Raw genomic sequence first — 17,227 nt, 5'->3', positions numbered from 1 at the left:
ACTTTTCCAAGTGTCCAACTTTATTCAACAAGCTAAAACCAATCAATCAAGCAATTATGTATTATAGTTATTTTTGTTGTTTTTGGTCTTTAAAAAAAATTGTAACACATTTTTAAAGGTGATAAGCCAAACAATCTTGGATTTTTCATGATTTTGAGGTGGCCTACAGCCATGTATCCAACTAGAATAAATCCACCCCTGTCCTGAACAGACCTCCACATTCAGAACCATAGCAAGAGTAATCGGTAATAAGATGTTTAAAACATTGTTTACTTGAGGGTCTTCTGAAACTGAAATGTCTTAATTCATGAGGCCTAATAAAGCGAAATATTGTTCCCATTTTAGTTGTCAAGTTTCTCTGCATGTCTATAAAAGCTCTGTAAGTGTAATTTATTATTGTTAGTAGTTGTCAGGTGTGTTGCAACAACCCCGCTATTTCAACATCCACACCTGGCCGCTAGAAATTGCATGATGGGTCGCAAATGGCTCCCGGGCCGTTGCTTAGACACAACTGTACTAGACCATAGCCGAGCTTTGAACTATGGCAGATGCTGGCGTTCTTTCACTATCTTGACAACCGTGCCCTCTTCGCCAAACCACTCTCAATCCCTGCTTTAGGGAGAGACGCTTCTATCTTAAGCTTTTAAAATGAAGGTTTTAAGCTTTGAACATCAGATAGAAAAGGCTTAATTCTTCTCCCGAGGAAAAGAAGCACTCTATCAAATCATTAATCGTCTAGTCAAAGTGAAGAGATACAGGTACTTCCCAATTACTGTGATGTTCCCGCTAATCCATGCAGGATCTTCCCTATTCTCTTCTTTCTGCTGCTCACTCCATCCCTCTCCTTTAACCCTGCTGGTTAACTGCTCTCTGCAATTATCCGCTCTCTTTTACCCCCATCTTCCATGCCTTTGTAATGTCTGACCTCGTGGGGGAAAAAAATTCAACCTTCAATGGAAAAGCCTGATCATTTATTGTCTTCCTCTCTTTGATTAAAGCATAACAACACTCACTGTCACTCAGCAGCGTGGAGTCGGCCTAATCCTCATGTGAACATGTCCATAGCTCCATGTTACCCGAGGTCAAGGAACTCTTCCTGGAAGCAGTCCAGCACAACACGGACACCGTTGACCCGGACTTGCAGACGGGCCTCGGGGTGCTTTACAACCTCAGCAGCGAGTTCAACAAAGCGGTGGATGCTTTCAACACGGCCTTGTCGGTGCGGCCTGAGGTATAGCAGCGACTCACTTACTCACTTGAAGAAAGACAAAAAACCTGGACTAAACATTTGACTGTAACTAGGCGATTAATTAGTGATTGATCAGCTTGGGTTACTCTATGACTATTGGTGAAGGAACATTTGTCAGGCACATTTAAAGGACAGTGTGTAGGATTTAATGCCATCTCTGGTGATGTAATAAAATGCGCACTATGGTAAGCGAGTGAGCAGCCTAGGAGTTGCGAGCAAGAACTGGGGTACCAAACGAGCTACTAGCTGCGAGAACGAGCTGGAGCGGCTAACAAGAGCAGCTAGCGGGAGAATCTAGCAAAAGCTAGCAAGAGCGAAACCGAGGGAGACAAGGGGCGGGGAGACCTAAATCACAGGACTCAGTGATGACCACCTGCAGGCCCCAGCTGTGGATGGTAAGTAGCGGTCGAGCTATTGAGTCCGTCACAAGCTGCAAGCACCACCAGAGGCTAACTCGTTCGCAAAGTTCTTCTCCTTCAGGTATCTGTAACAGAAAGATGTTGGCGACTGTCGAAACAAGTCAGCCTCCTGTAAGTAATGGCACAACCTATGTAATATAATTAGCAATTACTAGACCTACAGTTATATAAAAAAAATAATAAACATGGATGTGATAAAACTTTTTTTCATATGACTGAAATAAATAGTTCTTTTAATTATTAGTTCACCACTACATGGCACTAAATCCTACACACTGTCGCTTTAAGAAATAATTTGAATTTATTGACAGATTCATTTGGTTGAATATACGCCATCCCTCTAATAAATTTTCGTATTGGTATCAAGGTACGTCATACAGTTATTTGTACCAAAGTGATAATATTTGTATACATATGTTTGGGTTCTTCGTGATAGTCCTTTTTATATTAAATTCAATGTCACGGCACATTAATTGCAATTTACTTGTAATGTTTATTCAAAAATTAATTTAATGGACACCTACCCCGATCTGCAGTCATGCAAATGTATTGTTTTGTATTTAGTACTTAATCAAAACAAGGAACATATTTTAAAGTTTTGGAATGTAGTTCAAATGTCAGGGCGCCAGCGTGATGGTGGAAAGCAAAAGCAAATAAAGCCGTACGTGCCATTGCTGAATATCTCCATTTTGAAAGTGAACATTTCCAGAGAGACTCTCACAAACACTGAGGCAGATGTTTGAAAGGCTGACCTCCAAACTCAAATAACTATTTGCACAAAAGCCTCCATAGAGAGAGCTTTATTATAATCATGTTCATGTTCCTTTCAGCTTGTTATGCAGTACATATAGCAAGGTAAAAACGACGTGTTCACACAAAGGTCAAGATGTCAGCAATGCATTGAAAACAGCATTAATTCTTAAAATGTCAACATGGTCTATTCTAAAATTCTGAATCAAGCATGTATACATATGAACTTCATGCAGCAATATTGACTGTGACGCACCCACTAAGTTAGATCAGTTACATTTACTAGGAAATCATGAGGGTTAGTATTGCTGGAATTAGCAGTTTGCAAAATGGATGGGTGGACAAATGGAGTCTACAATTAGCATCATTTAGTGCTAAGCACACACCAAGTTGTGCCTGACAGCGTCTTTAATCAAGGGAAAGATCAACACGACACTATGTCACACACATGACTTCCCAACGCAAAGTGTCGTGTGCCCTCAAGCAAGTACAATCTCTCAGAGAAGTTATGCCAATTAGAGACGCAGTGTGGCACGTTTACAAATCACAAAATATGGAATGTACATTTGCATTGTTCACAAAATGTTGGGGGTATTTGGCTCGTGAATTTTGCCATTCAGCTCCTTGTTAGCGAACAGCAAGTTGCACAAAAAGCACTCAAACGTTGAACAATTAAACTTCCAAAGGCCAAAGTTCACCTGTAAAGGTTACACTGCATTTTGGGCTCACCCTGAAATTTCAATCGAAAGCCCCAAGGTGAAATAGGTGTGAGCAGACCAGCGATAATTCACACAAAAACAAGAAAACATCAATATGTGCGAGGATACACAAACTTTATTGGTGTCTCTGCATCCCCTTGATGCAAATGAGCGTCTGTCCTCCGCCATGACGTCCCAGGTCGGCATGAACATTACTCACTGTTAAATCCAACCTTCCACATTTGACTTGGTAATATTTGCCCCCCTGCTGCAAAACTAGCTCTGAACACAAAGGAAGATAATTATATCCCCACTGCAAGGCTCAACCTTAGATAAAGGGCCCCTGTACTGCCGTAGACCGTGACCTCTGTGTGCATGTGTGGGTGCTCGTGTGCGTGTGTATGCGCCTGCAGGTGGCAAACAAGCACAAGGACACCCTGAGTGATGTAACTGAGCTCTCCTTAAATTACCCTTGTTAGTTTAGCAAGGCGCTGACGTTGACGCTTTGTCACTTTTTCACAGGGAAAAAAAAAAAAGAAAAAATCTAGCTTGTTTTGTTGTAAAGCAGATAATTCCGCTTTTACAAGATGTATATTTCACCCAGGATTACTTGCTGTGGAACCGACTAGGGGCCACTCTGGCAAACGGAGACCGGAGCGAGGAGGCGGTGGAGGCGTACACGCGAGCTTTGGAGCTGCAGCCGGGATTTATCAGGTCCCGCTACAACCTGGGAATCAGCTGCATTAACCTCGGAGCACACAGGTGAGTGAGTGCAATTGCTTTGGGGATGGAATTAGGCGGGGGGAAGTTTGAGTGAGACAAAGTTGAATCCTTGGAGCGTACTCGAGTCATCATCCCTGCCAGACAACTCGGACAGAACTAATAAAAAGTGACCACACTCATCGACTATATGCTCAGGTCTGCCTTGAGCTTATTAAAAACATATGACAGACTCAGGAGTGACCACACTGAGGGGTCCAACCCAACAGAACAATAAAAACAAATGCCGGCAATCTTGCAAATATTGTTCATGAGTGATTTAAGCTGCTCACAATAAAAGGCCACTCTCTTATGTGCAGTTTCATCTTTTGGCACAATGCCACTGATGTTGCAAGTTTTGAGGAGTTTGACATGCTGGTTGACATGAATGCCAACCGGAGCTGTTGGCTGTGATATGAAAGTTCATTTTCCCATCGGCCGTCTCCAAAAGTGATTCAACTATACCAGCCTAGGACCTCTCCATTCATTATCTTCACCTCCAAGATTATCTGAAGCCCAATTCACACTGACTGCGGAACGGACGCGGTGCGTTTTCCGTACGGCGGCCGTACGGACGCGGCAAGGACTGCAATTAACACCGCGTGCGTTGCGTGTCCGGAAATCTACTCCAGAGAGACCACGAGATCACGTGGGGTTCACGCTGGCGAGTTGAGTTCACCCAATAATAACTGTGTATATAGAGAGTCCTATTTGTAAACAAGAGCCACGCTTGCCTGTTGTCACATCGAAACTGCTCCCGATAGGCCACAAGATCATGTGGGGGTTCAAGCTGGAGAGTTGAGTTCACCCAGTAACAAAAGTGTATAGTCCTATTTGTAAACAATAGCCACGCTTGCCTGTTGTGACATCGATATGCTTTTTGGACATTATTTCTGGGAATTCTACCATGGCTGTTCTCCATGGGTAAGTACGATTTGTGTTTAAATAGTGTCATTTTGTCATGTTTAATTTATTCTGAGCTAATTTTTTGTCTTAAATGTCCGACTGATGTCATGCTATGCAGCTAGCTAGCTTCCCTCCCCAAAAAACGAGTTCGCAAACTGTTTTATTTTTAAATATACCGGATTTATCATAATGCGAGATGCTCGATTTCCTGTCCGGCTCGTGTAATTTCTTCAGCTTCATGAAAATCCGCATGCGACGTCCGGAAGAAATAGAACACTTGCGGAAACCTTCCGCATCGCCGCAGTCGTTCCGCACCGCAGACACACCGCACCAAAGCTGGTGTGAATTGACACGTAGGCTTGAATGCATTCTATCCTTGCGACGTCCGTACGGCCACCGTACAGAGAACGCACCGCGTCCGTTCCGCAGTCAGTGTGAATTGGGCTTGAGACTACCTAAAACCTGGTACAAAACCTGGCACACATACATAAATATTTTTCAAATGTTAAAATATTTTTTCTTTATCTGTGACCGATTCCACAAATAAAAGATAGAACATCTGGCATTTAACATTTGGTTGAATTGTGTGTGGTCTGCACCAATAATCTCAGTAGAGAGCACCACACACATTAAGATTCTGTCCCACATTGATCTTGAAATGAAGTCTTCTGAGGCAGAAATCTCACATGATCACATTTGATCTCTCCAAAATGAAGACACTCCCCGATACGTGCCAATGTTTCCCAAGTATTCCCGATAGACCACAGGTGGGAGTGTTGAAAGATGTCGTCGTCATCAAGAAAAGACTGGCTTTGGAAAATACTTCTTGGCATCTAGGTAATCTACTTGTATACGTTTTCGTTTGTTTGTTTTGTTTTGTTTTTTTACTGCCGCTTCCTTTTTGGTCAGTCTGGGCGCTTATTTGATTATGTTCCATTCACGTCACAGTCAACAGAGTCAAATGACTGGGAAACGTCAGCTTTCCCCAAACAAGTTTGTTAGTTGTAAATATTTAACATGTTCATTATTTAAGATTGTTGGCTTATGCTCGTTTTGGACCCTATAATCAGGACAAATCCACTCTTAACACACCTCAGACATGAGGACAACCTTATAGGACAATCTCCTAAGACATTTGATAGTCAGGCGTTTGATGTCCTTGGTCTGCAAGGGGCATAATTGGGATGAAAACAGCCCCATTGTCTGCAACAAACAGTTTGCATAGCCAAAGAATTCCTGTCTAAACTGTCAGAAAGCATCTCAGGGAAGCTCATCTGCATGCTCATCATCCTCATCGGGGTCTCGACCTGACTGCAGATCGTCGTCAGAACTGACTTGAGTGGTCAAATGCGCGCATTCGATGACGTCTGGCACATTGGAGACGTGTTTTCTTTACAGATGAATCTCGGTTTTCCCTGTCCAGGGCAGATGGAGTACATCATATAAGGCATCGTGTGGCTAAGCGGTTTGCTGATGTCAATGTTGTGGATTGATGGACCCATGGTGGCGTTGTGGTCATGGTTATCGGCAGACATACTGTACATTACGGACAATGAATGTGCGTTGTATTTAGTATTTGTACACAATTCCTGGAAGATGAAAACTTCCCAATTATTGCATGGCCAGCATACTTACCAGACATGTCATCTATTGTGCATGTTTGGGATGCTCAAAGTAACTGGTTTTCTGAGCCCCTGGTTCCAGGCAATACAGTAAAACTGCACATTTTATTTAGAGTGGACTTTATCATGGGCAGCCTAAGGCACACCTGTACAATAATGCTGTGTAATCATCATCTTGGTAAGCCTGTGAGGTGAATTGATATCTCAGTCCAACTTTACCAGCAAAGAATCTTATGTTACCTTGGGTGAACACTTCTTGTCAGACAAACACCTGTCACCACATGGGTGTTCCCCAGAGTTCAATTTTAGGTCACTCACTGATGATACTCAGCTCTACATTTCCGTGTCTTCTAATGACCCAGGATCACTTGATATATTTTTAACTGTATTTTAGAAATAAGTCTTGGGTGGAAGAGAATGTCCTAGAGTTTAACCAGGATAAAACTGATCGTTCCTGACACTCATAGAGAAACATGTTTACCTAAATTAAAAACACTATGTCCTCATGCTTCACAAGTTAAAAACCTGGGTGTCATTTTGAACTCTGAGCTTAGCTGTATTCCACATACGACATAAAAAGTGGCTTTGTTTGTTGTCAGTTTACATTGGTTGATTTTAAATAGCAAAATTGTATTTTTCTTTTCTTCTGTAAAGTACTTTGAGTGTATGATAAGGTGCTATACAAATAAAGTTGACTTGGAGAATCAAATGTTCTCATTTTGTGGCAAATACACTTGTTTCCCCAGAGAGGCGGCCAGCAACTTCCTGACGGCCCTCAGCCTTCAACGGAAAAGCCGGAGTCGGCAGCAGTCCCACCAAGTCATGTCTGGAAACATCTGGGCCGCTCTCAGGATAGCTTTGTCCATGATGGACCAGCCCGAACTCTTCCAGGCCGCAAACATTGGTGACCTGGATCTTCTCATGAGAGCCTTTAACTTAGACATTTGAGGAATAGTAAGGTAACGACGACTGCATTTCCTCCTCTTTCTTCTAGCCAGTAACCCAAAGCCCAAGGATGTAACGTGGGAGATATTAATTCTGTTTCCTTTTATGCACGTCGTCCACCCCAATTACCTTGGAGCAGATCTGAGGACAGGTTCTTCCAAGTGACTGCTTTGTGACGGATTTGCACTGCAATTTGCAAGTACCCTGAAGAGCACAAGGACGGGCGAAGATTGTACGAGCAATGCCTTAGAGAATATGTCAATTAAAAACTGGCTCACTCATTGGAACAGAGCTGAACCAGGAGAGATCTCACATAGGAAACGTCATGTACAGTTTGCCGTTTGCACACAACCAATGAGGTTTTGGGAAAACAAAGCTTTCCCGACTCAATTACTCAGAAAGACTCAAGGGTGGATTCAGTCAGCAAATGAAAACAACTGCACCATATAACCTGAAGTTGACATTTCTCTTCCTGGCTTGGAATAATGCTCCCGCATGACTTTTCAAAAGTTTCCCTTTTGCACTTGAGACAAACCGGTAACCTCCTCCATCCAAGTGGAATGTGCAAGCCAGGTTGTTTAAGCCTTACTCAAAAGCATGCCAACAGGATTTATTGATACTATTTTTATGGCAACACAAAAACACGAAGCCATTGCATTCTATATTATTACCATTATTACCAAACTGGTTTTGCTTTTCTTTTTTTTCTTTTTTTTATTTACTGCCATCTTCAGAACTTGACTTCCATCGTTAGTCACTCTGTACTGTGTTCAAGCTCCTAAACATTCAAACTTTTACCTCTGTCATCAGGCATCATCCAATGTTTTCACTAAGTAGTTCAGGTTTTGGGTTGGTACCATCACAGGAGAGAAAAAATGACAACCTTTCACAATGAAAACATTTGCATATCAAAAGAAAACATGAGTGTAAGAATCCAGAAGTCTACTACCCTAAGAACGCCATTGGGTGAAAGTCACTCTGTCAAGTCGTTTTTTAAGGAAAATTGAGTCAATGATAGCTCATCTGCTTATTTTACGTTTAGCCCAGCACCTGGCTGTTGCACAGGCGAGGCTGCGCCCTGCCAGGCTGAAGATGGGGGTGTCTGATCCTATGCAAAAGGTCACGTTTTATGTTTAGCGGACCTTAAAAAATGCTAAGAATGTTATCAGGGGAAGCCAGAGCTCATCGCTTCAGCCATTCATCTCTGCAATCATACGGCCGTGTGGCCGCAGGTTGAATAAGGACAAGGATTTCATGAGGAAACTGGTGCAAGACAATAACAAGTGATAAACCCAAATCTGAAAATAAATGCACCACAATCCATTTTGAATCTTGTTGTAGCACGTTGTGTTACGCAGCAGTGTTGCCCTATGTCCTTGTCTGCACCTAAAATGTCAAAATTATATCAATGCTGTACTACAGATGTTCTACTTGAATTCCTGTGGGCTAACTCTTTGAAAAGCACACTCAAGTACTTACAGAAAACGTAACTAATCACATCGCGAATGATGTTTATTAGGGGTGTTAAAAAAAAATCGATTCGGCGATATATCGCGATACTACATCGCGCGATTCTCGAATCGATTCAATAATCGGCAGAATCGATTTTTTTTTTCCGATTTTTTTTTTTTTTTTTTTTTTTTTTTTAGGATTCACACCTTGAGCATGGAAGAATGTTATATGAACGGCACATTAAGCCTTAATATTTTTATTTTAATGCTGTTCAAATGTGAAACAGATTGCAAACTGTTTGTGTACAGTGGCTCACGGTTATAAGCCTCAAGTTTTAGATAAATATATTCATACAAATCTTACAGTGTACATGTACAAATTTACTGATAGTATTTTCTAAATTTGAATGGAAAAAAATCGCAACAATCGACTTATAAATTCGTATCGGGATTAATCGGTATCGAATCGTGACCATTCGTATCGGGATTAATCGGTATCGAATCGAATCGTGACCTGTGAATCGTGATACGAATCGAATCGTCAGGTACTAGGCAATTCACACCCCTAATGTTTATTGAACTTTCATTTCAGTAAAAAGTGAAACATTGTTTGAATAGCCTCACACTGTCATTAATTACTAGCTAGCAGTGCTAGCTAGCATAGCACTGAACTAAAAATCAAAGAAAAGATCTATTTTGTAAGACGGCATATTAGGGCCACATATAAATATATATTTTTTCCTTGGGGAGGGATAATATTCAGAGAAAAAATATATATTTATATATTTTGTATATTTGCGGCATTATAGTGGCAAATTTGCGAGAAAATAACTTGTAAATTTACGAGAAATAAACATATTTGCGAGACAAAAAAAAAACTTGGAAGCTTGCGAGAAATATACGTAAGCGTACTCTGACGGTTGTGACAATACTTTTCGGCTCGGTTTTCAACTAAGGAGATAGTAATTGCTTTAGCAGAGATTAACCGTATCATATTAAGCATTCACACTTTGAAGCGTTGGGTACAAGTATTTAAATTGATGTGTTGAATCTGCTGTTCTCAGTCATTCACTTGCATTTATCTAAAGTCTGCTAGATTCTGATCGGTTAGTGTTAATCAGCGGATAGGGAGTCAGGAGGTGTTGTCGCTGTAGCTTGCTGTGTGTAGCAAGTAAAGTTTAGAACAATCTCCATCCTGCCTTTTCATTTTATAAAGATTGTTCCATTAACTAGCAACAAATCTTCACATAATATAGCTCCTGGTGGACAAAAGCCAGCACCTCGTCCAGACTATAGCGACGCTATGTCTCGTAAGTTTGTTTTTTTTTTCTCATAAATCTGCAAGTTCATTTCTCGTAAATGTATGAGGTTTCTTTCTCGCAAATTTATCACTTTATAATGTCACAAATCTGGGAGTTTAATTCTCATAAACATTAGCATATGTATAGTATATGAATATTAGACCCTCTCTAAAAATATATCTATTTATACGCGGCCCTAATACACCGTCATAATTTTGCCGCTGAAAATATTTTGCTATTTTTTTGTTGTTTTTGTTTTTTTCATGTGACTATGCCTCCCCTGACGTCCCCTGGCACCGCTCACGCCCACTTTGAAAACCGCTGAAACCTGAACAAAGGGTAGTGTGTATTTGGATTCACCTTGTAGCCATAATGTCAAGGATGTAGCTGTTGAGAAGGAAGGTGAACCCAGATGCAGACGAGAACAGACAGTCCAGCTAAACCTTCCCCTCAAAAACATTCTTCATCAAAACAACCACTGCAATAAATCAATACCCAGAAATGTCATCAAAATCGACCCAAACGGGGACAACCACAAGCACAACATTAAAATGAACAAAGACAGGAGGCTAAGTAGACAATGACTAATTATGCAACGAGAGACAGGTGGTGAAGACACAAGGGTATAAGCGGACTACGCAGGTGTTTTTAATGAAAATATTTACTACTTATTAATTTAATACTGTATGTATCATAAAATGAGGAGTATCCGCCGTTTAGTCTGTGCAGCTACAGCCTCCACAGCCAAAACACATCAAGGGTTCGTGACCACTTTGTGTGACCAAAATGTAATGACCAAATGACCACAGGAGAGTTTTGTGGCCCCCAAACATTTTTTTTTTAAATCCACTGTCCTTTTTATTTCAAAGTTACACTTTAATGCAGCCACATATGAAAAATGGCAGAATGGCTTTGGATGAGTCTTTTGTGCCTCTGCGTCACAGCTGGCCGTTCGTTTTCACTGGCCTCCCCCACACTGTCCTACATGCTGACATTGCCAGGTACACACACAACGGCCAGAGCAGGACCAATACAAGCTTCCATGCAACTTTTTTCTTTTTATCACATACCTAGTCTTATTTAGAAACACAAAAACCCGCCCTTCATTCCACTATGTATCAAAACTAAAACAATGATGTCGGTTTCCAAATGTACAAAATCCAATCTAGTTTTCTGATTGAGGTTTTCAGGCCTTGATGAAGAAGTTATTTTTTTAAAGAAACCTTGGATGGCATACTGTATTGCATTGAGTGTCAGTCAGTAGACGTGACTTGTTGAGGCCTCTCAGGTGAACTATCATAGAGCATGCTCCTGAGAAACCAAACGAGCTTGAGCGCATGCCAGATGCTTTACATTGAGTTTGTATGCATGGACAATGTGGAACTGTTTTCTTTTAGTCCCAATAACTTAACAACATAAGATATTCTATTACATTTCATTGCAATTTAAAAACTGCACCCTAAGCATATACATACATCTATATACTGTAAAATGCTTTGGTTAGAATGAACAGCTGTGCAAGAGAGAAATTAATAAACAAACAAAAAACACTAAGATGCTCACTAGAACATTACACATGCTAGAATTTTTTTTGAACTACTGTATGACTTGACTACTGATAACATTTTCTAATAACCCCAACCATTAGAGTGATACATTTCCCCAAATGTGTTATAATTGTTGAAATTAATCATGATCACTGGATCAATAAATAAGTTAAACCCATTTACATCTCAACTAATTAATCACATGGAGTCGTAACATTTTATGAGTGCAAGAATTTCGTGTCAGAATGACGACGGCAGCCATTATTGCTTAAATACACTATATGGAGGAGAAACTATGGCCATGAAGTGTGTGACGGTGTATAATTTAGGGTCAACCTGAACATAAAAGTAATTGTACTGAAATAAATGAAAGCTGGTGGTGTGAAGTTTCTTTATCATTCCCTTTTAGGCTTTAACCTCCCTAACTGCTACAAAGTAAACATGTCGGCATAAGTCATACAGGTTGTTCACATTGCCTGCAGACTGATAAAGTGCGGTTAATTAAACTCAAAATATAATCACAAACAAAACATATGTTGAGATTTAAGCATCTTTACCTTGTTTCCACTTTCAACCGGGCTAACTATCTTTTAAATGTGAAATTTATCGTCTATCTTTTCTAACGTCGTCTAATACGCCGTTATCCTCTTCCGCATTCCTTCAAAATACAACTTCCGCTCAACAGGTCGTTATTGAATAAGAGTTTCAAGTTATTGAAAATTAACTGTGCTTTACAGTAATGGCGCTACAAGAAGAAAGTTATATTATTAGAACAATGAAAATTTAAAATGAAGAAAATTCTGCTCATAAAACAGTTTATAAAAATCTTTTTTATCCATGTGATGAATTGGTAACGTAATTCTAAGCTCTTTGGCTTTATTTCATTCTATAATCAATATCTTGCCTTCTGACTATCAAAACAATCTATAAATGTGCCTCGTCATCTTCCATTACATCATGCTCTGAAATCTGAATCATTTCAAGGTTTTGTCCAAATGATAAATGGTTGGGGGTTTATAAAGGTTATTGGTATTTTTGTCTTCAGTCTTCACTCAAGTGTACAAAAACATTGTCGTTTTGTTTAGCCACGCATCCCACATGTATGAAGCAAATGATATTTGATGGAAGGACTTCGTAATGACACGCTTTTCAATTCATTTAGTTTGACACTATAATGCATATTACTCTCCCTGTATAATCACAATGAACGCATTAGAACCTTTAAAATGAACATTATGAAAGTAATCTTTTGAAAATAAACAGTTGTTATACATATAAATCCCATGCGTATGTGTTGTCAAATTTCTTTCTTTCTTGATGAATCCAAAACGAAGACTGGACTTGAGTTCTTTAGGATGAAGTTCAACTTCCATGGCTTGCACGGTGAACGATCTTATTCACTTGCTTAGAAGTGGATGTAAATCCAACTCTAATTATGACAATACATCTGCGCATATTGAACAAACTGTAAACAAAAGACAAGAGTGGACAAAGTGTTGTTTATTAAATTATCCAAACGTCGTAAGTAAACAGCGCCATTGAGCATACTGGCATGACTATTCACATACGGCTAAGCCATATCTGGATAAACGCATACATTTCAAAAGTAAAACAATCTTGAGGAAAACTAAAAGAATCCGTTTCCAAAAAAAGGCAGCAAAGAACTACTTGAACATTTAGTTACATGAAAAGAAAGTCCAGCAAAGTACAATCATACAATCCAAATAACTAAAATGTCAACATTTAGCGCACATGCTAACAGCGGAGATGAATCAACCCTATCGTGAACAACAGCTGGAAGGGAAAGCTCACATAGAACACAAACGTCCGATAACATGATCGGGTGCTTGGGGATGAACAGAATATTACATGACAACACAAGATTAGAAGACATTCATCACTCGACACGGTGGAGATGACTTCGCTTTGGCGGCCACTGATCACATGACAACCAGTGGATAGAAACGCCCGCCAAGAATTGCATAGAAACGTTTGATCATTTCCTCACTGCCTCGGGAATTACACAGATGCGTTGAGATATACTGCATTTCAACTTGCTCGGGGACCTTGTAGGCACGGCGTTGTTGACGGGAAGCACAGCTGAAATATTACAGTCGCCCTCGAGTAGAGAAATCAGAAACCTGAGATCCTATTCGAACCAATATTGTGATATTTGGCAGAAGAAGTATCTCGAGGCTTGAATATGAGGGCATTAAAATCAGCATAACTCCCCTCAAATAAGGATGAGATGTGTGAAGTACTGTTATGTACTGTTTAAAACCAGTATTTGCTATTTTTGATAACTAGTTCATTTAGGTATTTATTTGAAATTGTCTGAATTCTCTGAATTTAGGCTCCCCAACATTAAATATGTTTTGATTATCTGAGTGATTGTCTTTGTTTTAAGGCAAAATACAACACTTGCTTTTACCTTGAAAAGCAATGATCGTCCTCTTTGCCGATTTTCCTTTACATTACAGAAAAAAAACAGTAACAGAATATGTTTATATACTGTCGATTTGAAATAATATCCTATTTAAAAAAAAAAGGGTTAAAGAAATATTCGACAGATCAATTACTCAAATATTGTTTATTTATACCAACATTCCGCAATCATATGCTATAGTTAATGGATGATGACATAAGGCCTATCGAGTGAGAAATGTCAAATTTCACACGCCATCTGACATTCTGTTTTTACACAGACTGTTATGGTTTAAATAACTACCGCCAAAGAAAAACTTTTACAACCATACCTTTGTGCAACTTGCTTTCTCTTTAAAGCTTTACAGATGCCATTTGGTATTAGTCATAATAAATAAAATTCCAGCAACCTAGGGTTATTTTTTTAAGAAATTATTTAAGTGTGGTGTTTATTTATTCACACAGATACACCAAGTGATAATTTGGGAGACGGCATCCGTTTAGTCAGCATTTGCAAATTTTCATAAAGTATGTTGACGTTAGTTGAGGAGTTTCCTTTGACCCGAGTCATGCTTCGCTGCCATCTTGTAGCATCTGTATGCAATTACAAACCTTTTTTTTTTTTTGGGGGGGGGGGGGGGGGGGTCAATTACATGCTGTCGACTTACAGTACAAAAGATGTTTTTGAGTTATTGTTTGAGTTTATACATTCAGCACATTTGTACAATCCAGTAGGTTTGCTTGTAGTGCATACTGCTTTGGACATTCACACTGATGATATGCATAGATGAACTACATAAAAATTTGATTTAGGTAGAAGACAACATTCTCTCTCATTTTTGTACTAGTAAGGACCTCAATATTATCATATAATAACGAGATTGTGTCATTGACTTACAGTAGTACTAGAGTCGATATTTTTTCTTAAACAATCACATTCACATCCATGTCGCTGGTGTGCTGCTTGTGCTCAGGTTGCAAAATACTATTGTTTAAAAAAAAAAGTGCTTTCAGTGATGGGAAATACTTCCATTTTGAATACTCTTAGTACTCTTTGTACAGTGTCCAAATATTTGTCATTTTCAAGCATGGGGAAAAAAAAAAAACATCTTATCATCCTAATAGAAATACAAAGAAATGCACATTTTTGACATCTCAGAGCATGTTGGTGTTAAAATCGTTGGCAGTACTTTGACTTATCACAATACATTCACAAAATGAACCTTTTGTAAAATGCTGACATGCCATCTTAAGGCATCAAAGAGTGAGATATGACGTTGCATTACTTTTGTGAGCACATTGCACAAGTCCCTCTGCATTGACTGTATAACAACAAGCACATTCAATTCAACAAAACAAAACAAAAAATAAAGCACATCACTTTCCCTTTGTGAACAGTTGCTCCTCACTGACCTCGTGGTTAAGGCAGGCAGGTAGATGCTGTGAGGTGACGTTTCCATGGTTACCACTGAGGCCGCGGGTACTTTTGGGAGCCGTCCTCCCGGGTGGATGACAGTGGTTCATTTGTTAGATTGTTGCTAACTTTAACTGCTTGACAATCGGTGGTAAAAGTAGATGTAGCCCAAGTCTTTTGGAGGCCTTTCTGATAAACACACTTTGTGGTCGTTGTAGATCACCCACCTGCAGGAAGAGGGATAAATGGTGTCATATCATCATATCATGAAGCACCGCTAGTCTAAACACGGTGTACAGATTAATATTGCGTTTGAAGAATATGAATTAAGCAACAAAATCCAGGTGTGTTTATCCATCTCATGGGGCGGGCATTTTGTCACTTGCTGTTGATTGAAAATGACATCACAGTTGCTCATGGCTCAGGTAATAACCAATCATGGCTCACCTGTTTTTTTTAGTTTGGTCATGTGATGTTTGTGAGCTGAGCCGTGATTGGTCGATACCTGAGCCCTGGTAAACTGTGATGTCATTTTCAGTTGACAGCAAGTGGGTAAAATGGCCACCCCTGACATGCAGAAAACAGGTAGATTGTGCTGCTAATTCATATTCCACAAGAAGATGAGCCAACAAATGATTTGTGAGCTGATATTCTTATTTTCAATATTAATACAATGGTGTCAATTTTGTAAATAAATAAACTGAAAAATAATGATGACGTCACTGATAATTACGTGAACTCACCTGCCTTCCTTTTTAATGTGACAAACGTAGTGTCCGGACATTGTGGAGGCTCCCATGTGACTGATGACGGCAAAAAGCTCATAACCTGAGGTAAGAAATTGTGACATGGCTTAGAATAAAGGCAAGCAAAATGGAAGACATTTGAATATAGCACATCATTTATAAGCTATAATACTGACTTTACACAGTTCCCTACTCAAACCAATGGGAAAAAAAAAGATTTGTGTGCAGTTTTGCTACTTTAATATCATTAAATAATAACACATCTTAATATTTTTATGATTTCCTGTTTGATGCACAATCATATTTACAAGAGATTTGATTGTCTAATTATACACACACTACATATAAGGTCACTAAATTTCATGACAGCAGAAAAAGCTGCTATTCTCAGGCTAAGTTAATTGAGAATACAAACTAGTGGTGCTCGATACCACTTCTTTTAATTTCTAATTTTAACTTGCCACTCATAAATCGTCCCCAAGAGTTCGGACGAATGTGAAGAGTTGGTTCAGTGTGTGTCCAACATTTTTTTTGTCATTCTCAGAGATTCTCCTTTCCAACAATAAACTGACATTAAAATGTTCCCTGTAGTCACTTGCATTCATACGAAATGAATGGAAATGTAATATTACAGACAAAAGAAAGTTATTGACTCACGTCCCGGTCCGTCTTTGACGCGCGGTCCCGACGTGTCCCTGTCTGGGGACAATGTGGAGTCGCTATGCGAGTTGGCGTTGGACAAAGCGTTGTCGTTGGGCTCCGTGTCGGCCATGTTGGAAAGGGTGTCGCTCTCGTCCTGCTCCGGATGGGTGAAGATCCAGTCGAGCGCTCTCTCAAGGTTATTGTTCTTCAAAACAAAAACATACGAAAATTATTTTATAAAAATGCACCTACTGCCTCTTCAAATGACATTTTGATCATTTTTATGGAATTGAATGTGTATACTCTTATTTTTCTTGTAGATTGATTTAATGTAGTGGTTTTTGAGATGGCTTT

At 39.6% G+C, this 17,227-nt stretch overlaps 3 protein-coding genes across 10 annotated transcripts in view; 1 reads left to right on the top strand and 2 right to left on the bottom strand.

The window, feature by feature from the left end:
* pex5la (peroxisomal biogenesis factor 5-like a) overlaps positions 1–8,884 on the top strand; it is a 79,890-nt gene extending 71,006 nt beyond the window's left edge. For 4 of the 5 annotated variants that reach the window (XM_077533183.1, XM_077533180.1, XM_077533178.1 and 1 more), the window contains 3 exons: positions 1,066–1,231; positions 3,721–3,878; positions 7,150–8,884. In XM_077533183.1, coding sequence (XP_077389309.1) covers positions 1,066–1,231; positions 3,721–3,878; positions 7,150–7,351 — 526 coding nt within the window. In that variant the 3' untranslated portion in view covers positions 7,352–8,884. The remainder of the gene's footprint in view (positions 1–1,065; positions 1,232–3,720; positions 3,879–7,149) is intronic. The other variant, XM_077533179.1, reaches the window with a different exon arrangement.
* The window catches only part of ccdc50a (coiled-coil domain containing 50a), a 136,988-nt gene extending 124,713 nt beyond the window's left edge, over positions 1–12,275 (bottom strand). For both annotated transcript variants that reach the window (XM_077533175.1, XM_077533177.1), the window contains exons 1-2: positions 12,205–12,275; positions 1,014–1,255 (exon numbers count right to left, since the gene is read on the bottom strand). The gene's annotated coding sequence lies outside the window, so the exon portion shown is untranslated. The remainder of the gene's footprint in view (positions 1–1,013; positions 1,256–12,204) is intronic.
* A 2,433-nt stretch (positions 12,276–14,708) lies between these two features.
* The window catches only part of usp13 (ubiquitin specific peptidase 13), a 32,847-nt gene continuing 30,328 nt past the window's right edge, over positions 14,709–17,227 (bottom strand). For all 3 annotated transcript variants that reach the window (XM_077533172.1, XM_077533173.1, XM_077533174.1), the window contains exons 19-21: positions 16,889–17,078; positions 16,229–16,313; positions 14,709–15,712 (exon numbers count right to left, since the gene is read on the bottom strand). In XM_077533172.1, the coding sequence (XP_077389298.1) occupies positions 15,616–15,712; positions 16,229–16,313; positions 16,889–17,078 (372 nt within the window). In that variant the 3' untranslated portion in view covers positions 14,709–15,615. The remainder of the gene's footprint in view (positions 15,713–16,228; positions 16,314–16,888; positions 17,079–17,227) is intronic.

The sequence above is a fragment of the Festucalex cinctus genome, chromosome 10 (genome assembly GCF_051991245.1).
Source record: "Festucalex cinctus isolate MCC-2025b chromosome 10, RoL_Fcin_1.0, whole genome shotgun sequence".
Lineage (NCBI taxonomy): Eukaryota > Metazoa > Chordata > Actinopteri > Syngnathiformes > Syngnathidae > Festucalex > Festucalex cinctus.
Note: the sequence above shows the minus strand (reverse complement) of the source record. Positions and strands in the feature narration are given on the sequence as shown.